The sequence below is a fragment of the Petaurus breviceps genome, unplaced genomic scaffold, assembly GCF_028583685.1.
Source record: "Petaurus breviceps papuanus isolate PSGF00001 unplaced genomic scaffold, PetGlider_PUasm1.0 91023, whole genome shotgun sequence".
NCBI lineage: Eukaryota > Metazoa > Chordata > Mammalia > Diprotodontia > Petauridae > Petaurus > Petaurus breviceps.
Window position 1 is genome coordinate 3,944,937 of NW_027187398.1, and position 22,594 is coordinate 3,967,530.

Consider the following 22,594-nt stretch of genomic DNA (forward strand, 5'->3'; position numbering starts at 1 on the left):
AGAAGTTCTTCAAAAAAATTTGCAAACTATTAACGACATGAAAGAAAGATTACTCTGTACCAGAAAAAAAAAATCACACCTAACAAATTGGCAAGAGACAGGAAAAGTCATTGTTGGAAAGGCTACAGGAGAGCAGGCATTTCAATATACTTTTGGCAGAATTGAAAATTGGGCCGACCCATTGGAAACAAATTTGCAGAATTATATGAAATGATTAAACTGTTGATGCCTGCTGACTCTGAGATCCCTCTAGTGGCATGTATCCCAAAGAGGTCAGCAGCCAAAGGAAGAGTTCCATGTGCTCACAGCAACACTCTTTGTTGAAACTGGTAACGAAGTGGGTGTCCCTTGATTAAGAATTGGCCAAGCAAATTGTTTTTTAATATTACATTTTACATTATATTTACATACATTAAAAAATATAGTGGGATATTACTGTACCATAAGAAATAATGAATATGAAGAATTCAAGAAGCTTAGAAAGTCTTATAGGAACTGAAGAAACTAAAGAGAACTAAAAAAAGAGAAAAAAAAACTAAAGAGAGCTAGGAGATTAGCACACATAATAATTCCAAATGACAAGGACAATAAAATGATGCTAAATGTTCTTTATCATTATGATGACCAGTTTTGTCTCTAGAGAAGAAATGAAATGTATGTACTTCTTTCATTAGAAAGGTGGGAAACTATGGATTTAGAGTACATGTGCTGTCAGATGAAGTAAAACTCTCTTTGGTGTATATCTGGACATTACTGATGTCAAAGTAAAAACCTCCAATAAAACTTTTTTTTTTTAAAGCAGTTTGGGTTAAGTAACTTGCCCAAGGTTACGTGGCGTGGCCGGTTTTTGTGTGTGTGTGGGTGTTGAAGTATCTGAGGCCAGAACCGATCCCAGGTCCTCCCGATCCGGGGCCGGCGCTCTTACTCACTGTGCTACCTAGCCGGCCCAAAACTTTTTTTTTAAATAATAATAAATGGGGTGGCCAGGTGGCACAGTGAATAGAGTACAGGCCCTGCAATCAGGAAACCTAAGTTCAAATCCATCCTCAGACACTTAACACGTACTAGCCATGTGACCTTGGGCAAGTCACTTAACTCCAATTGCCCTGCCTTCCCCCCTTCAAAAAGCAAAAAAATAAATAAATAAGAATAAAGTATTGGTCTAAAGAATAGGTGTTATATAAGGTGTAGCTGCACACAAAAGCTTATACATTCTTTCCCTGAGGGGGTAATAGTCTTTTGTTACAAGAGTTACTTTCAAACTTTTAGGACCAACCCCATTGGGATGAAGGGTCACATGGCCAAATGTTATGGGGACTTAGTACAGGAACTGTGGAGTGGAACACAAAAGAATGTTGCCCCTCTGAAGCTTCGGGTAAGTAGATTGTGACTCTTAAAGGCATAACATTCCTGTCCTTCTTATAAGGTCTTTGTTAATAGCTTTTCTATATGTAGCTTTTCTTTTTAACATGTCAGCTTCTCAGTTCCTATACTTTTTTCTTGTAAATAAACATAATGGCTTCTGTTGTTTTATTCATATTGGAGATACTGAACATTTATTTGCCTTGGGCAAGTGACTTAACTTCTGATCCGATCCTTATTGTCTTCATTTGTAAGATGAAGAAATTGGACTAAGTGATATCCAAGGTCCCTTCCAGGTTTTGATTCCAAATGTAAATAAATCACTGTGCTAGGCTACACAGTTGCCTAATTCAGAATATATTTCATCACAAACCTATTACATATCTTATTTAAATATGTTCAGAAACTTTTGGACAAAATATAAAACTTAAAACCTTTCAAAATGTAAGTATAGAAGAACCTTTTATTAATATGATAAAAACTCTGTGTATAAAAACAAAATTAGCATTATTTGCAATGGGGAAAATACAAATTTTCTCAGTAAATAATGGAATAAAGAAAGATACCCCATTTTCGTTTAGTCCTAGAAATGCTAACAGTAGCAGGACAGGACAAAAAAAATTAATAGCATAAATACAGGAAGAGAAGAGACAGAGCTATCCCTATTTGCTGATGGCATGGTTTACTTTAGAAAATCCTAGGGAACCAGATACTATTTAGTGTCCCATAAATCTTTTCATGTGTTTCATTATTAGTAATATGGCAGCTCTAAGGTAGGTTATATATGTACTTCACAAATTGTGAATGTAAAATAATCTCTTTTCGAACAAGATTCATGGTATTTGAAACAGGATTATATAAAAATAATATGAATTATTCCTATGTGTTACTGTCAATCAAAAAGTAGTTAGGGGATTTTTAATGTATTTTAGGTAATTATAATCTTCAAGAAACCAGCAGCTTTTAAAAATGAAATTAAAAGTTAGGATGGTATGTTAGAAATATCACATATGAAATATCCAGGTTATACTTGGTGAGTGAAGGAGAAAGCACATCAGACCTGTGTGCCTGAGCACTAGACAGGCTATGCTGGAAGTATTTTTTTTATCAGCCAAAATATCAGATGCTTTGTCTAGGGTCATTTGTGGTCTAGGAAAATTTAGCAATTAAAGCAATTAACATAAATATGGACAAACTATATAGTACCCTCCTCACTATCATATAACATGGTCTGTTTCAATTGTGAAATGTTTTCAGTTGGACAGGATAGAACAATGAATGACTTTAGCTTTTATTATTTTTTAGTGGACAATAGCAAAATATGCTCCCAGGTTTAATGGTTTCCAGCAGCAAGATTCCCAGGAACTTCTGGCTTTTCTCTTGGATGGTCTTCATGAAGATCTCAACCGAGTTCATGAGAAACCATATGTAGAACTGAAGGACAGTGATGGCCGTCCAGACTGGGAAGTGGCTGCAGAGGTTTGTCAGTAATCACTGCTATTTAATGCAGGCAGCCACTTAAAATCATTTTGCTTACTGATTAGAAACCAACCAATATGTTAAAAAAAATATATTACATAATTTTAAAAAACATTTAATCTTTATATATGTAAAACATTACCCTTCCTTCTAAAAGAATAGCAAATTCCCTCAGTCCAGTGACCTTATTTTGTTCTTGCCCGTCTTCAAGTAGGCTTGCAAAAAAAAACTCAAACAAATGGGCCAGCTAGGTGGTGTAGTGAATAGAACACTGGCCCTGGAGTCAGGAGGACCCAAGTTCAAATCCAGCCTCAGACACTTAACACAAAAAACTAGCTGGGTGACCTTGGGCATGTCACTTAACCCCAATTGCCCTGCCATCCCCCCTCCAAAAGAAGAAAAGACACCAAATAACCCTAAAACTAGATATTTGCTGAGATATACCTTATGACTGAAGAGCATTATTTATTTACATCCTCTTTGACGGTTAAAAATATTAGCCCTAGGGACGGCCAGGTGGCTCAGCGAGTAAGAGCACCGGTTCCAGTGTTGAGACGACCTGGAGATCGAATCCTGGGCTCAGACACTCAGCACCACACCCAGAAATAACTGGCTGTGTAACCTTGAGCAAGTTACTTAACCCCAATTGCTTAAAAAAAAAAAAATATTAGCCCTTACCTCATTTTAATGACCTCTGTGTAATTATAAGGGCCAAACTTGTGCCCAAAGAAGAGATGAAAAATTATATTTTCTTCTTTACTTTGAAGAAATGGGAGACTGTACTGTCAGACTTGGTTAATGTGTTGGCTAGTTTGGCTAAACTTTTTTTCCTTTTTAAATTTTTCGTGCAGGTTTCTTACATGGGGGAAAGGGGAGGTATAGGAACAAAGGTGATATTTTTAAAAAATAAGTAAAAATTTAAAATTTAGAATATAAAATTATATAACCACTTAATGCTGGTTATTACTATTTTTCTTTACTTTCATCAGACTTGCTAAATTTCTTATTTACAACCCATATTTTAAATTGTTAGCATTTTGAGGGAATTGTTACATGCTAAATGAAGATCCAAAATCATATTTCAATTTCCTTGATGTTGTCTGCCAGGTGCTCAGTCAGAGTGAGACATTCTTCCCTTTTCATGGCAGTTAAACTTCCTCATTTCTATTTCCCCACAGGCCTGGGATAATCATCTGAGAAGGAATCGATCAATTGTTGTGGATTTATTCCATGGTCAGCTGAGATCCCAAGTCAGATGCAAAACATGTGGGCATATAAGTGTTCGATTTGACCCTTTCAATTTTTTGTCTTTACCACTACCTATGGATAGTTACATGCACTTAGAAATAACAGGTGAGTCACACAGTTCTGAAGAATCAGTTCATTCCAGAGAATCATTTATCTCACTTAAGTTTGATTGATAAGAAAAAGTAATGTAAATATTTTACATACTTTAATTTAGCTATCCAATTCCATGGTGGAGGTGGGGGGGGAAGGGTTGGAGGGGAGGCTGAATATTGCAACATTCAAGCTTCCATCTAATGAAAAGGTTTGTCAAGGCTCTTTTAAAAAGGGTGCCATATTTTCAGTATGAAGGTAGCTTCCCTCCCCTATAGTACTGAAAATATTAGTGGGTGCCATCAGGGTGGGATGAATAATAAAAAGGAGACACACTAACACCATTTGTACTGATACACATGTGTTATGCTTCATTGTGCACTTATGAGTTTAGGATATTGGTTCATTTGTAGTTGTGCCTATTACATCTCTTTAATTTTAGAATGTTAGAAACTATATTATTAGTCTTGCAGAAATTCGCAATCTGAGATTATTTTTGGTGAAAGGAAAAAAAATTTTTTTTTACTTTATTATTTTTACCCCTAAATATTGGAATACATGCTTAGGACTACTACTACAAGGTAGATTATGGGCCTCTAAAATGTGATATACTTACTTGCATAATAAGTAAGTCTAGAAACATTGTTGGACTTGTAAGAAAACCCCAATTTTACTTATGATACCTCCTCTCCTAGTTATCAAGTTAGATGGTACTACTCCTATTCGATATGGTCTAAGGCTGAACATGGATGAAAAGTACACAGGATTGAAAAAGCAACTGAGTGACCTCTGTAGACTTAAACCAGAACAGATTCTTCTTGCAGAAGTACATGGTTCTAACATAAAGGTAACAAAGGCTACATACTCTTAGAATGATTTCCAGATTGTCATGCTTTGAAAGTCACATTTTTCTTGACATTCTCAAGGTTAAACACCAGTAGGATTAATCATTTTATTAAATGACCCAGAGAGGTAATGTGGATAAGATTTTAATTTCCATATTGTAAGATATCTAAACCAGCAACTTGAAAATGTTGCCCAAGGTGTAATGTCATTGGTGGTGCTGTTCTTAAGAGGAAACAAGCCTCTAAATCATATTCTGCTACAAACTCTTTAAAATAAACCCTAGCTATAGGGCTAACATTATAATAATGAGAGAATCTTTTTTAGACACTTCTAGGTATAATCTATTTGAAAATTTTCCCTCCTTCACTGTTTTCACTAGTACTCTTCCAAAGTTAGGATACTTTAAAGAATCTTTACAGTACCTGCCTCCCTTTTGAATACACTTCAGTTCCATCCTCCCCCCTCCCCTCCCGTTAGAATAGATTAAGGGAAATTGACATCATTGATCATTTCCTACATCTTGAAAGGGGAGGAATATAATATAATAATTCAGATATACATTGTTTGCCATACATTGGGTTTCTTTCATTAGCATTGTCTAGGAATCAAAACAGATCCTCACCTTTCTTGATTTCTTCTCAACAGAACAACAGAGAATATATCTGTCTGATATTTTAGGGTTTAAATATTTGAGAACTCATATGATCATAGGGAATAAACCCCATCATGAATTACATTTTCCCTTCTATAGCTAATTGAGGGTATTAGTTTTCTGCTCAGTTGTATTTCACTCACTTTATTAGGATGTTAAAACAGCAAGCTTTTTTTCTTATACTGGTGAGAACAAATACAATTATACTATCATAGAAATGAGTTTTCAATTTGTCTGAAATTTCTTGTCATTTTGCCTAATTTATTTTTCCACAGAACTTTCCTCAGGACAACCAAAAGGTACGGCTCTCAGTGAGTGGATTTTTGTGTGCATTTGAGATTCCTACTCCTGGATCCCCCATCTCAGCTTCAAGTCCAGTACAGACAGGTAAAGTAAAATTTAGAGTGCCCCATCATTTTACAAATGAGGAAGCTGAGGGAGGCCCAAAGAGGTTAAATGACCTATTTGATGTCACATAGTGACTAAACTGGAGTTAGAAGAGAGCTCTCCTCACTAATGCACTGTTGGTGGAGTTGTGTACTGATCCAGCCATTCTGGAGAGCAATTTGGAACTATGTCCAAAGGGCCATAAAACAATCATTTCCAAGATGCTTTTTTCTTAACAGAATTTCCCTATTTCTTCCAAGTCAAAATACAATATGAAATCATTCTCCAATCTTTGTAAGATTTTACTTTCTGAAATTCTATTTTTTATTTGGTATTACAACAATGAACATTCTATTAAAAGCTAGTGGTGTTTTTGATCCAACAATATCATTGTTATCCCAAAGACATTCAAACAAAGGGAAAAGGACCTGTTTGTACAAAAAATGCTTATAGCAGCTTTTTTGTGGTGGCTAAGACTTGGAGATCAAAGGGATACCCATCAATTGCGGAATGACTAAACAAGCTGTGATACATGATTGTAATGGTATATTATTGTGCTATAAGAAATGGCAAGCAGGATTAGTTCAGTAAAACCTACAGAACAGAACCAAGAGAGTGTTGTACACAGATACAGTGATATTATTTGATGGAGAACTGTGAATGATTTAGCTATTCTCAGCAATACAGTGATCCAGGACAATCCCAAGGGACTAATGATGAAGCATACTATCTGCCTCCAGAGAAAGAACTGATTTTGTTTGAATACAGACTGAAGCATGCTACTTTTTGCTTTCTTTCTTTTGTTTTTTTCTCTTATTAGAGTCTTCATGTTCAAAATGACTGATCTGGAAATATTTTACAAAATTGCACATGTATAAATATATCTAAATATTTAATATCTCAGGGAGGAGGATGGGGAAGGAGGGAAGGATAGAATTTGGAACTCAAAGCTTTAAATAAAAATGTTAATTTTTTTAAAAAGCAGAGGTCTCCTGACTCTGTATAGTGCTACTAACATGGAAATAGGTAAGAGAGAGACTAACCAAATATCAGAAACTATTTATAGATCTCAGAAAGTAAAAATGAAAAAAGAAAATTTGTAAATAGAATTTAATTTTTTTAAGAGGGTAATGTAGTAATGAAAAATTCCTTGTTTTCAGCTGTAATTGTTTTTTCCAGTCTTTAGGCTATTGCTATCATAGTTGCCTCTCATAGTAAGCTCCTTGGAGGCAAAGAAGAGGGTGTCTTATCTGAACTATGTCCATCACTTGATAAAGTGCTTTGCACACCACTAGCTTTTAATAGAATGTTCATTGTTATAATACCAAATAAAAAATAGAATTTCAGAAAGTAAAATCTTACATAGATTGGAGAATGATTTCATGTTGTATTTTGACTTGGAAGAAATAGGGAAATTCTGTTAAGAAAAAAGCATCTTGGAAATGATTGTTTGAAGGCATGATGATGATGTAGGTTTTTGCATGGATCTTTATTTATGGTATTCACTATTATTTAATCAATTGTGTTGTGGAAATAAGCCTGAACCTAAGGATCTGTGAATTGCTTTAACAATTTTTGTTTTCCTTCTGGTCATATTTATATAAAAGAGAACCACTTTGAGTGAGGGATTGAGTTTCAGGATAATAAAAAAAATATATATCAGTACCATGTATATACAATAATATGCTTCTTTCTGAATTTATAGATTTCTCTGCCCCATCTACAAATGGAATGCTGAATATATCCACCAATGGGGATTTACTTCGACCAACTCTCATTCCCAATGGAATGCCAAACACTGTTGTGCCATGTGGAATTGAGAAGAACTTCACAAATGGAATATTGAATGGCCATGTGACATCATTTCCTGACAGTCCTTTCATAGGTTACATCATTGCAATCCACAGAAAAATGGTTAGTTAAATGTTAAGGAGTATAGACTTGCTGCCATAATGGGGCTGGGGAGTTGTCTTTGTTTGAAAATGCTCTATTAAACTTAAGTTTTTAAAATTGTGCTGGATGATTAGAGTTAAGGCAAGTGGTGGCATCCATGAGGTTTAACTAAACTTGAAGAGTGTAGGCTCATGTCACATAGTCTTATAACTATATATTTCTTATCTCTTTGCTATTATAAGGCAAGCTTGTCCGTAATCACTGCCTCCTAGTCCCTGCCGGGGAATGATTGTGACTATTCAGCAAACATGTTGTAAAGCACCTCCTGTATTTTAGGCACTGGGACTAAAAAAAAAAAAAAGGAAATCTCTGGAATATAACACATACTCAGATAAGTAATAACAAAATATATATATGAAACAGTTTCAAAAGATAGAAATAATAAACAACTTGAAAGGCCTCATGTAAGAAGTAGCACCTGGGTTGTTATCCAAAGGAAGGTAAGTGTTCTAAGAAGTAGAACTGAGAATGAAGAATATTCCAAAGACATGGGAGCATTTGTACAAAATATGAAGGTAGGAGTCGGAATGTCATGTGCAGGAATAGCTGGTAGTCATATTTGAATGGGACAGAGAGTATGAAGGGAAATGATATAAAGTAAAACTGGAAAAATATGTAGGAATCATACTGTAGAGAACTTGAGTGTCAAACAAAAGGTTTATTATATTTCATCCTAGAATCACATAGATTGAAGGAAGATCTTTGTGAAAGAGAATAACGTGGTCAGATCTGCATTTTAGCAATATCAGTTTGCACCTATATGCAGGTTGAACCAGAGACAGAAGAATTTGGGAATAGCAAGACCAGTTAAGAAGCTATTATGGTCATCCAAGCAAGCAGTAATGAGCAGACTGAACTGGAATAGAAGCTATGTGAGTAGAGGGGACAGATACCAGAGATATTGTGAAAGTAGAATGGTCAAGATTTGGTTGATTAGATACAGGATAATTAGATTGCATGTGGGGGAAGAGTAAAGAGGAGAGAGAGTCTAGGGTGATTCCAAGGTTGTAAAGCTGGATGACTGGAAGGAAAGTGGTGCCCTCAAGAGAAATATGGAAAGTTGGAATGGGGATAAGTTTGGAAAACAGTACATATGAAGGGAAAATTGGAAAAAGCCCATTAGATTCGATAATTAAGAGTTCATTGATAACTTTGAAGAGAGCAGTTTCAGTTTTAATGATGAGGTCAGAAACCAGATTGTAGAGGGCTTAGAAAAGAGGGAGAGGAGAAAAAGTAAATAATCTGGTGTATAGTTTTGCCCAAAAGGAGAGAGGAGATATGGGGTGATAGCCAGCCAGGATGGATGGATCAAGAGGGAAAAAAGAGGTATGTTTGTCGGCAACAAGGAAGGAAAAAGTAGATAGTGAGAGATTAGAGATTAAAAAGAGAATGGAGAAGAAAGTGGGGATTTCTCCTGAAAAAGATAGGAAATGATAGGATCAAAGATGCATTTAGAGGATTTGGCCATGGTAAGAAGAGCCATCTTTTCATCCAAGACTGGATGTAGTGTAGTGGAAGATGTCTGTATGAGATAAGAAGAGAGAAGAGGTGGTTCTTAGCAAAAGGCCTCAATCTTTTTGGTGAATTATGAGACAAAGTATTAAACAAACAGACATGAGGTAAGAGGTCTAAAGGAGGCTTGAAAAGAGAAAGAGAAGGTTTAGAACTACCCCTGTGAAGAAAGGAATCAGTTAGGGAGGAGAATAATGACTGCTTTGCTGCATTGAAGGCTGAATTGATATTAAATAACATAAATCTGTAATGGATCCAATCAACACAGTTCAATAGGGCATGGAAAGGAATAAAGGAGGCACATGGTAGAAGTAAACTAGGGTTGGGATTTGGCAAGGCATCAACAGCCGGAGGACAAGGGATTAAGACATTTGAGAAGAGAGGCTGGTATAGAGTTGAATTATTTCACCAAAAGATTGAGAGAGGGAAAGGAGGAGATGGTAGAGAGTGCAGTTGTGTGATAGCCTGTGAAAGAACTGAGGGATGGGGGAATGGAGGTCACAGTGAGGATTAAGAATAGAGTTAGGGTGATAAAGAATAGAATAGAATTCTAAGAATAGAATAGGGTGATAAAGTAGAGGAAAAGATGGAATAATAAAAGATGATGATAAAATAGTGGAATTTTCGAGTTCCTAAACATGGAAGGAGAAACAATTGTGGTTGATGACATGATAAAACGGTATGACCATGTATGTAGTTGAGATGAATTGGAAAAATAGAGAAACTGAGGGAACTGGGAAGGTTTTGAGGGAGTATTGAAGTCCTCTAATAGGGCAGGAGAGAGATACTGTGAATTCATAGAGGAATGGAGAATGTCTTGGTGGTTGATAAATAATAGCCACCAGGATATGGATTGGGTGAAAGATTTTGGTAGTTTTCATTTTAAACGAAAAGAGGCTGCTGAGGAATGACTATAGAGGAAAAATCTAGAAATGATAGTGGGGAGCAAGGAGTATCCCACTTCCAACAGTGAGTTGAGAGGTATTGTTGAAAATGTAACCATAGTGGGAAGGAAGAAGCAGTGTCATCAGGAGGGACTAAGGTCTCAGCACCAGAAGATTAAGAGTAGAAAAGGAAGAAATTTAAGGATGAAAAGAAGTTTTTAAATTATATAACAATTGTCGAAGGAGCAGAAAGATTTGAAGTAGGAGAAAAGGTCAAGAAGTCTGATATAAGACCCCTATATTTCATGATTATGACCTCATCTGAGAAATTTCAAAAGAGCAATTTATATAGATTCATAGGGCTCAAAGTTAGATTTCAGATAGATGGTGAAGAAATAAATGTAATTAACTATAGTTTGACAGTGAAAGGAGAGAACTGGGAATATTCAGTCATATCAAGGTTTTTAAACAAGTTGGAAGTGAACTGTTTGAAAACAAACAGTAATGAGAGGGATGATGTGAAGTATGGGAACTAAGTCTTTGGGGATTCAGTTATTCATAAGATCTACAGCACAATTAGAAAGTTTTAGACACTCTAGCCCTTCCTCTTAGGCTGAGAAAGTAAGATTGAGAGAATAAGTGTGGAGATTTTGGGGGTAGAAAGGAGAATCAAATGAAAGAATATCATAAATAAATGACCTTGATCTCAAAAGGGCAGGATAGTGTAGTAGAGAGTGCTAGGCTTAATGGTAGGACAGCGGATTCAAATCCTACTACTAACATGTCTGGTGACATCATTTGTACCTCACAGTGATGTTGCAAACCTTTCTTTTAGTGTCAGTTTCTGTGATGTAGGTCATCTGCTGAACGTGGAAGTAGAAAGGAAGTGGATACTCCTCCAGGCTTTGATTAATTAATTGTGTTTAAATACTTATCTCATAACCATTGCAAAATAGAAGATAATGCTTATGGCCCAAAATAATGATATGTCAGATATGGTCCTTTTTTCCCCCAAGCATTTTTATTTTGTTTGACTCATATTTAGGATTTCATTGATGGAAGAGAACTTCCAGTGAGGAAACTCCCTCCATCCATGTAGATCAGCAAATAATCAACCAGTCAACAATCTTTATGAAGGACCTACATTATACCAGACCCTATACCAGGCATTGGGGATATAGAAATAAAAATTAAACAGTTCCTATCCTCAAGGGATTTACATTTCATTAGGGTAGAAAACATGTTCATAGTAAGTATATAAAGAAAATGTGCCAAATAAATTACAAGGTAGTTTTGGAAAGGAGCTATTGTTAACTAAGGGATCAAAAAAAGGCACCATGGAGAAGGTGATTCAATTGAGACGTTAAGAAAGTAAGGGATTTAGGGGCGGCCAGATGGCTCAGCGAGTAAGAGCACTGGCTCCAGTGTCCGGATGACCTGGATCAAATCCAGGCTCAGATACTCAGCACCACACCCAGAAATAACTGGCCTTGTAACCTTGAGCAAGTTACTTAACCCCTATTGCTTTAAAAAAAAAAAAAAAGAAAGTAAGGGATTTGACAAGGCAAAGAGAGTACATTCCAGATAGGCAATTCTGCTAAAGTAAGGATGCTGTTGTTTTGTCCATGGCATCAGGACCATGACATCAGGGAGGTGATGCTATGACTTGCAAATGAATTGGATTTAAGTGAGGGAGGGTTGTACAGCCTCACTTTTTCCTCCTGAGCCATTGGGGTCCAATGGCAAGATATAGATCAGGAATGACTGGAAATGGCCCCAAATGTAGGAGGAGACCTTGGCCTTTTTTAAACTAAGGTCTTTCCGGTGTCCCAGTTTGACAAAGCCAATGCCCTTTCATTGATTAAGGCTAAGTAAGAAATGAGGTAAGGAATGACCTCTTTTTACCTAATCAAAAAAAAAAAAAGTCAACCTGGGAGGGGAAGACCCTCAGGGTTTCTGGCCAAAACAGAAACAAATATTTACATTCATTATGAGGTATCTGGACCCAAACAATGACCCTCTTGGGCTTTGCCTGGGACCTATTGTTGGGTTTATGGGAAGCTCCTTAAGAAAGTAATCTAACCTGTAAAATCCAAGTTGTCTTTTGAAGTTGCAGGGATCAAAATTTACATTCCTTTGGGCAGAGCATCCACAGGTAAGAGTATGATAACCTTTGTGAACCCAGGGAGAGGAAGGAAGGAAGGAGCTATGTTGCCCAACTGGCCAGTTGTAGTTGGGTCCCCACTGGGACAGCTGATATGCTACTCACAGGTTCATCTTGAAGGGGACCATGATGTCAGGAAGATGACTTGCAAATGAGTTGAATTTAAGTTAGGGAGGACTGTGCAGAGTTATAAGCCTCAACTTCCACTGGAAAGATGGACTAAACCTCATATGGTATCTTGGTCATTATTTGGGCTCTGATTGACTCAAGGTGAATGTAAATAGCAGTTGTTTCTGTTTTGGCCAGAAACCCTGAGGGTTTTCCCCTCCCAGGTTGATTTTTTTTTTCTGGCTATGTAAAAGAGTGTTCTTTGCCTCATTTCTTGCTTAGCCGTAATTATTGAATGGGCTTTCCTCAGTCAAACTGAGAAGTGGGAAAGAGCTTAAAAAGGCCAAGTACAAAGGTGTAGAGAGAGATGGAGCCTCTTGTTAGAGGAACAAGGCTATTTTGATTGAACTACAGAGTGCAGAAGGGGAGAATAATAGTCTGTAATAAGGTTAGAAAAGTTTGTTGGGGTCAAATTGAGAAAGACTTTGAATGCCAAACAGGAATTTACATTTTATCTGAGAGACAATATAGAGCCATTGGAGTATGTTGAATAGGAGGGTAACATGGTCAGACTTGCACTTCAGCAGTTTTGGAGGGGGGAAAGACTTGAGGCAGGCCCTTTAGGAAGACAGTGCAATAGTATAGGAAAGAGGTGATAAAAGCCTGAACTAAGGTGGTAGCTATGTGAGAGGATAAAGAAAGGATTGAAATAAGAGATGTTATGGAGTCTCAAATAATTGGTTGGTCAACAAATTAGATATGTGGGCCGAGGGACAGTGAAGAGTTGAGGATAATGCTAAGGTTGCAAACCTGCAAGACTAGAAGGATAATAATCTCTTCTATAGAATAGGAAAGTTAGGAATGATGTGTTCGGAATACGTTGAATTTGAGATGCTTATTGTCGACTTGAAAGTTTGGTTAAAGGAAACAAACAGGCTAGGTGATATACATTTAAATCATTTATTCCCTTAAAGCTAGCAGATATGTGCTGCATGGAGCCAAAACATAAGTTCTGATTGCCTGATACAAGAATGACAAAAGTTCTTTTATATGTTTTAGGACAATTCCAAGATGTCTGTGGTCCTCAGATTTAGCCAAAACATAAGTTCTGATTGCCTGATACAAGAATGACAAAAGTTCTTTTATATGTTTTAGGACAATTCCAAGATGTCTGTGGTCCTCAGATTTATGGTCTCCGTATGTTTCTGAAAAGGAATTCTTATTTGAATACAAACTGATAAGACAATTGACAAAATAGTGTCAGTTGGAAATTACCATCCCAAGATGGAAATTACCATCCCAAGATAACTGAACCTCCCCCACACAGCACAGGCCTCCAGGAAAGATAAGAGAAGTCCCACTATTCAGCCTTATCTGGTCTTTGGAGTTGCTGACTCAGGAAAGGGCATTTTTAGAGCAAAGCAGTCTGATTGATTAGTTCATCCTTGGGATGTTATGGGGGGTTGTCACTATATACATCCAATTTGAAATGTTTAGTAGGCATACTGAAGCCCTGAGGAGAGAGACATTAAAGTAATGTAGAGATTAGAGAAGAGGACCGAACACAGAAGCTGGGGGGGTATATACATGGATATATGATAAAACTGAGAAGGAAAAGATGGATGGGAGAACCAGGGCAGAGTAAGGTCATAATAACCCAGAGAAGAGAGAATATACAGGAGAGAGGGTGATCAACAGTTAAATGCTGTAGGGAGGTAAAAAAAGGATAACTGAGAAAAGACCATCAGATTTGACAAGTATTATTAGTAACTGGCAACTTTATTAGTAACAAATAAGCTGTTTTAGGTGAGTGATGATATTAGAAGCTAGATTACAAAGAGTTGAGAAAAGTGAGTAAGAGGAGAAGAAGTGGAAGCAATGAATAGACAACTTTTTCTAGGAATTTGGGTATGAAAGAAGGACAAGCTTTAAGATAAGGCTTGAAGGGAAGGGAAGTTCTTATAAAGGTTTTTTTAGTTTTGGGTTTTTTTAAGGATGGGAGAAACCTAGGCATGTCTGTAGGCAGAGGAAAAAGAACTAGGAGACAGGGAAAGATTGAGAGGGCAATCCGGTGGAGAAGACAAAAGAGTATAGGATCAAGAAGGCTGTACCTTGGCAAGGAGAAGGACCACTCCCACTGTCAGATACTGAAGTAAAGGAGAGGGCAGTGGAGAGTTCGTGATGCCAAGTAATTTTGACATGTAGAGAAAGGGAAAAGAGCATACTCAGATCTCCTAGTCTTGGATGGCTGCCTGAGACACTGAATTACATGACTTGCCCGTGTTCACAGGAGCTGCAGGGTTTCAGAAGTCAGAGTTGAATTGTGGATTCTTGTAGGTCTGATAAGCAATGCTATCTCTCTTTCCAAGCTTTATCAATGCCATTTGGTTTTTATATCACCACCATTACCCTCTCTTGTAACAGAAAAAGTCACTTAAGCAAAACCTATCATCAAAATTACTGTCAGCATCATATGCAGTATTTCACACCCTGTTATTTCACCTAGAAGAGAAAAGTGTATTTCTTTATCTAATATCTGGGACCAGGATTTGACATCCGTGTTTAGTTTCCCTTTATTGTGTTTCTGTTTACCTTGTTATAGCCATATATATTGTTATTATGTATTATTGTGTTTCTGTTTACCTTGTTATAGCCATATATATTGTTATCCTGGTTCTGCTTATTTCTCTCAGTAATAGTTCATACAAGTCTTTCTTTGTTTCTTTGAATGCTTCAGATGTAAACTTTGGAAAGTATTTGTTACAAAGCCAGACAATTAGAGCAGGGTTTGAGGATTTCTGGTAACCAAGTGCTTTGCACAGTCCTTCTTGACTGTTAGAAAACATTAGCAGTCCTTTTTTTTTTTTTTCATTTTTCAAATGCTTTATTAACTTCTGATTTACATCATTCATTTCTGCCAGATTTTGAGTTACAAATTTCCTCCCCGTTTTTCCCCTACCCACCGCCCCAAAATAGCATCCCCATAGGATATCTCCTCCTCCAATCTGCTCTCTCCCATATTTTCTCGCGTACCCCTTTCGACTTTTCCAGTAGGGCATGGTGTATCTCTATGCCCCAGTGCCTGTATATCTTATTTCCCAATTACATGTAAAATAGTATTAATAATAGTATATATTTAAACATTTGATTTTAAAACTGAATTCCAGATTTATTCCCTTTTTCCCTTGTCACTCACCCTTATTGGGAAGATAAGCAGTTCAGTATAGGTTGTACATGTGTGGCTAATGCAAAACATTGACATAGTAGATATATTGTAAAAGACTGACTATATTTCCCTCCCTCCTATCCCACCTCCCACTTGTTCTATTCTCTACTTTGATCCTGTCCCTTTTCAAAAGTGGGTGCTTCCAACTTCCCTCCACCCCAACCTGCCTTCCCTCTCATCCCCTTCACCCCTACTCTCCTGTAGGGTGAGATACTCTATTTAGTGTGTATTTCATTCTCTCCCCAAGCCAAATTCAATGGGAATAAGGTTGACCCATTCCCTTTTGCCTTCCTATTCTTCCCCTCCATTGTAACCATTTTCCCTTGCCTCTTCTATATGAGATAGTTTGCCCCATTCTGTCTCTCCCCATCTCCTCTCATTATATTCCTCTCTCACCTCTTAATTTCACCTTTTAAGTATCATCCCTTTCTGTTAAATTGGTCCTGTGCCCTCTATCTATGTATACCTGTAAACATATATACACATACACATATATATTCATATGCCCATATGCCCTCATATATAGACATACATATATATATATACATATATATATATATTTCTATTCCCTTCAACTATTTTCATATTGAGAAAAGTTTCATAAGTTAAAATTATTGTTTTTCCATGTAGGAATGTTAATAGTTCAACTTTGATAAGTTCCTTATGATTTCTTTTCCCTGTTTACCTTCTCATGCTTCTCTTGCTTCTTGTATCTGAATGTCACATTTTCTATTCAACTCTGGTTTTTTCATCAAGAATGCTTGAAAGTCCTCTATTCCACTGAATGACCATATTTTCCCCTGAAACATGATACTCAGTTTTGCTGGGTAGGTGATTCTTGGTTTTAGTCCCAGCTCCTTTGACCTCCAGAATATCATATTCCAGGCCCTTCGATCCCTCAGTGTAGAAGCTGCCAGATCCTGGGTTATCCTGATTGTGTTTCCACAATATTCAAATTGTTTCTTGCTGGCTGCTTGTGATATTCTCTCCTTAATCTGGGAATTCTGGAACCTGGCTATAATATTCCTAGGAGTTTTCTTTTGGGGATCTTTTTCAGGAGGTGATCGGTGGATTCTTTTTTTTTTTTTTTTAAAGCAATCGGGGTTAAGTAACTTGCTCAAGGTTACATGGCCATGGGTGTGGTGCTGAGTATCCGAGCCCGGATTTGATCCAGGTCATCCCAACACTGGAGCCAGTGCTCTTACTCGCTGAGCCACCTGGCCGCCCCGGTGGATTCTTTCAACCTCTATTTTGCCCTCTGATTCTAAAACATCAGGGCAGTTTTCTTTGAGAACTTCTAGGTTCTTTCTTTGATCATGGCTTTCAGGTAGTCCAATAATTTTTAAATTATCTCTCCTGGATCTATTTTCCAGGTCAGTGGTTTTTCCCATGAGATATTTCACATTGCCTTCTATTCTTTCATTTGTTTGGATCTGTTTAACAGCATCTTGATTCCTCATAAAGTCATTAACTTCCATTTGCTTCAGTCTAATTCTGAAGCAATGATTCTCCTCGGTGAGCTTTTGAGATTCTTTTTCCATCTGGCAAATTTGGCTCTTTAAGGCATTCTTCTCCTCATTGCCTTTTTGAGCCTCTTTTGCCATTTGAGTTAGTCTGTTTTTTAAGGTGTGATTTTCTTCAGTCAGGCTGTTGACTCTCATTTCATAATTTTCTTGCATCATTCTCATTTCTCTTCCCAATTTTTCCTCCACTTCTCTTATCTGCTTCTTAAGGTCCTCTATAGCCAGTAACCAGTTAGTATTTTCCTTTGAAGCTTTTGGTGCAGGAGTTCTGACTTCACCGTCTTCCTCCTGTTCCATGCTTTGCTCCTTTTTGTCCCCAAAATAGGAGTCTAATGTTGGATTCTTCTGTTTGTTTTGTTTCCTTTGCCTGGTCATGTCGCCCCTCAGTCACTTGACCCCTGGGCTTTTTGCCACAGTAGGACTCTGCCACCAGACAGGGGAGCTTTTGTCCCAAATGCTGGGGTTTTCTCAGCTGCTGGAGGTATTGGATGGGTGCCCTCTCTGAGACCTCCACACACTCTGGCAAGCTAGACACACACCCCAGAACCTCCACCCTAGACTGCAATCCAGATCCAAGCAGGTTAAAGCAAAAGCAATTACCCCTCAGACTGGTTGCCTGGTCCCCCTACGCTCTGCAGTCCAGGAGCTGAAGCTGCCACATGGAGCTGGCTGTCTATGCTGGCATCTCAGCGGTTTTTTGCCCCAGGGGCAAAAGCCGACATATTCCCTCTTACTGGGTCCCAAAGTCCAAACTGCACTGACCTCTCACTTTGTCCTTCGCATCTGTGTGTTGATAATTCTGGAAACGGCCACAGCTGCTGCTGATCTGGAGTCCCTCAGGCCGGTGGCTTGTCAGACCCACACTTGGGCTAAAACCTCTGGTTCACGGCGGGCCTGGGCTGAGCTCCCAGAGCGCTGCCCTGGCTGATTACTGCCAGCCTGCTGGTCTGTCTCAGTGGGAGGTTAGCTTCTCTGTGTCATTTTGTGGGTTCTGCAGCTCCAAAGTTTATTCAGAGTCCCCTTTTTGCATTGATTGGAGAAGGTGCGCTTGGAGGTCATGCTTCTACTCTGCCATCTTGACTCCGCCCCCAGCAGTCCTTTCTTTATAGAGCTTTGAAACTTATAAAGTGTCACCTTATTTGATACTCACACCAGCTCTGAGTAAGCTGTGCATATGGCATTTACAGATGAAGAAACTGAAGGCCAAAGAGACTCCATGACTTGCTCAAAGTCACAAAGGTAGATAGAAAGGTAGAAGAGCTGCCAGGTAGCTCAAATCTCTTGGCCCTTGGTCCAGTACTTTTTCAGCTTCATGGCAGTTTTATTAGTTTTCTTAAGAAAAATTCAGAATGTGGCAGTGCTCTCCATTCACTGTATAAGGCTTAATTTCTTTAAGAATTTAATTTGCATTTGTTTGGTGACTGATCATAAACATTTTAGTTTTTTTCTCATTGAGAAGTTACCAGCAAACTTTCTGTTGGGCTCCATTTAAATTCTCTAAAACAGTTTTTTCTGATCCTGACTGTGTAGTATGTTAGGGAGTTTGTATTTATTTAAGAAGGATATCATCAAATTATTTTTAAATTTTCAAACCCAAACTACTTTTAACTTACCTTACTTTTAGGAAAAATAAATTTACACTCTGTTGCCCCTTGCAAGAACTAGAATGTGTATGTGGTAAAATCATACCTAAAAAAAGGTATGATCTCTTTTAAAAAGGTTAGGCACTTTTGTGTTTACTGAGAGAGCCTCTTTATAAATGATTTTAAACAGTTGAGAGTTTTGAGGTGTAAAGCTCATATGTGTTTTTATGTTTAAGTAGATACGTTCAAATGAAAAATGTTTATCAGAGGAAGTACTAGATGGAAAGTTGACTCAAGCTAAATAATTTCTGTGTAATTGTCACTATCTCAGCAGAGAATGTGGCAGACCTTTCATTGATTCATTCAGCCTTTAATTGCCATTATTTTACTGCCAGATGGAGAATATCCTGCACAATTTATTCCTCAAGTGATTCTGCTTTTTTGTTTTAAGATCATGAAGGGAATGTAGTAATAGCTGTGAGAAGGTAAACCATGAAACCTGTCATTAGTATTTAGAGAAAGAGGTAGGAAAGTTCTGCTCCTTGGGGTGCATTTCGTTTCTCAGCTTTCTCTTTTCTTGATTTATACACATAGATGAGGACAGAGCTCTACTTTCTGTCATCTCAGAAGAATCGTCCCAGCCTTTTTGGCATGCCATTGATTGTTCCATGTACTGTGCATACCCGGAAGAAAGACCTCTACGATGCAGTTTGGATTCAGGTATCCCGACTAGCCAGCCCACTTCCTCCTCAGGAAGCCAGTAACCATGCCCAGGATTGGTGAGTGTGGAGGACCTATTTGGAGTGTTTTGTTTTCCACAGTTCTGAAACAATAAGCAATGACTCATAAACTTTGCATTATTTATGGGGGTACATCTGAGTGTCAGATTAATGAATATATACTAGCTAAAGGGCTATCCAAAGAACATAAAATCTAAACCTTTGCCTTTATGTCCTGGATAGAAAATTGTAGCCCATTCCCCATCCAGCCTAGTCTAGTGCTGAATAACCTTTACAGTAAGCTAAACCTAAACTGAATCACTCTTACTATAGCCCATTTTTTCATCATTTTTCCTCACCTTGCATATATACATTCCACAGATGGATATTTGTCACAGTACCATGATGCTCAAAATGTGACTCATATTTATTTCAATATGTATGTAGCATATTCTCTGCCATGAGAAATTAATCTATTGTGTCATTTCTATGTTGAGTCCTTAAGCTTCAAAACCTTAAAACAATACTTGAAGGATATAAGCAAGACTTGATTGGTGTCCTTGTATTTTCAGTTTAGCAAGCAGTGTCTTTGTGCACTAAATGTCTTTTAAATTGTCTATGTTAAATAGACAATGAAATGTTCATATGCAAAGAGTTAGAGTGTAATGCAAAGGTAATTAAAATATAATTCACACCCTTAAAAAGCCTATAGAGCAGGAAGAGAAAAAGGAGATGTACATAAATAATTACAATATAGAATGTGTGTAAGAAAGTTACAAAGTGGTTTACAAACTCATGGGTCCTTGTAGACCATCTAACTTTCCCTCACTCATTTTAGAGATGAGAAAATTGAAACCCATAGAAAGAGGTTAAGTGATTTGTCTAATGTCACACAGAAATAGCAGAGGCAGAATTCACTACACACCGTGGCTCTTCAAATCAGAAACCATGGTCATGCCTGAGGGGGCAGATCACAGTGTCTCTCTCTTTCTCTCTCCATTTCCCTCCCTCCACTCACTCCTATTTATGTCTAAGGAAAATCAAGTTTAAAACAACCCACCCCAAAGAGGGAAAAGGTGTTATTAAAGAACAGCCTTCCAGTAGGTGGAAGTGGAAAGTCATAGGATTTAGAGCTGGAAGGGATCTTAGAGATTATCTTTTTCAACCCCATCATTTTACAGATGAAACTGGCAGGTTACATAATTTGCCCAAGGTTACACTGCTGGTAAGTAGCAGAAGTAGGATTTAAACACATTTTTTTTTTGGACTCTACATCAAATACACTTTCCCCTAGGTCATGCTGCTTCATCCATCATGCTGGTTCAGTGAATTTATTGAGTTTGTACCACTGTTAGCATCATGATGGTTTATTTGGTATCTGATTTTAGCTGTGTACTGAGGGTAGGATCATTTTACTGCTGCTGAGGAGCACATGAGAAGTCTGCTTCCTAAGTAACTGAGTAACATGAATGACTATGTGCATTGATTGCCTTTGGTGGTTCAGGATCATTTGCTATATAACTAGGCTCAAGGTAAAAAGCAAAAAAATGGCAAGTACATGTGAACTAGCAGCAACCCTAGAAGAGAACTGCCATTTCTCAAAGCAGAAAAAGAAATGCAGAGACTTTTCTATTTCAGATAAAAAATGTGTAGTTTTGTAATTTTTCAAAGAAATGCTGAGTAGAAGCATATATCATTCTACTCTATCAAACTACTGCTAATCAGTTGATCAGTCAGCAAGGTTTTTTTTATTAAATACCTACCAAGCACTCTGCTAAGGGGCACAAAGACAAAGTTAAAACTGCTCCTGCCCTCAGGGAACTTAACAGTCAGAAAATATGTACACATAAGATTACATAGAACATTAGCATTGATGAAATAAATACAAAGTAATTTGATAGGGGAGGCACTAGCAACTGGGGGGGGTCCAGAAAGACCTCCTATAGGAGGTGGTGCTTAAGCTGAACTCTGAAGGGAGAATATGGATTCTAAGAGTGAGAGGTGAGAAGGGCATGTACTCTACTTGGGGATAACAAAGAACAAGCTTCTGTGATACTGCTGTATTGTGTACATTCTTACATGTTTACATATTGTCTCTCTTGAGAATGTACATTCCTTGACAGCAAGGACTATTTTTTTTACCTTTTTATATATCCAGTGCTTAGCCCAGTGCCTGACAGATATTAAGTGCTTAATAAATGCATGTTGATTTACTGACTAACAGGAGATAGAATGCCATATCATGTGTCAGAACTAGCAAGAAGATGATGCTTAGTTCTGCTGAATGAATGAAAAGGTACTTTTTAAGTGCTTACTGTTTGCTAAGCCCTGAGGATACAAAGGTCCAAGGGAGCTAGCCCCTGCCCTCAAGGCCCTTATATTCTAATAATCTAATAAGAGAAGATAATATGGAGAGGGGTAGACAGGGCTGCCTTTGCTTTTATACACATGCTGCTGAATGAAACTAGAGAACATCACAAAATTGTGCTGCCTGGGTTCACTACAAATTTACGTTACAAAATGTCAACTAGGCCCTCATGAAAACAAGGCAATCCTTTTATACCGCCTCCTTACTTAACTCACTATCCCATTCGCCCGAACAGCTCTTCCAAACCCTTTTATCCCTCCTTAAATCTCCCTTGACTTTCCCTGCTCCCCACCTTCTCATCTGAGAACCTTGCCTCATTTTACTGAAAAAATTGAGGTCATTTGCTAAGAATTCCCTTGTCTCCCTTCCTCCATATCTCACATCATTTATATGCCTTCTGCCACTATTTCTTCCTTTACTTCTGAGGGGGCCCTTCTTGCCAAGGCAAAACTTCTTTATATGCACAAGTGATCATATTCCATCCTGTCTT

At 37.7% G+C, this 22,594-nt stretch overlaps 1 protein-coding gene across 2 annotated transcripts in view; it reads left to right on the forward strand.

The window, feature by feature from the left end:
* USP32 (ubiquitin specific peptidase 32) overlaps window positions 1-22,594 on the forward strand; it is a 270,325-nt gene that overhangs the window by 226,191 nt on the left and 21,540 nt on the right. For both annotated transcript variants that reach the window (XM_069077895.1, XM_069077896.1), the window contains exons 21-27: window positions 1,270-1,375; window positions 2,668-2,841; window positions 4,020-4,194; window positions 4,875-5,026; window positions 5,953-6,064; window positions 7,770-7,978; window positions 19,612-19,796. In XM_069077895.1, the coding sequence (XP_068933996.1) occupies window positions 1,270-1,375; window positions 2,668-2,841; window positions 4,020-4,194; window positions 4,875-5,026; window positions 5,953-6,064; window positions 7,770-7,978; window positions 19,612-19,796 (1,113 nt within the window). The remainder of the gene's footprint in view (window positions 1-1,269; window positions 1,376-2,667; window positions 2,842-4,019; window positions 4,195-4,874; window positions 5,027-5,952; window positions 6,065-7,769; window positions 7,979-19,611; window positions 19,797-22,594) is intronic.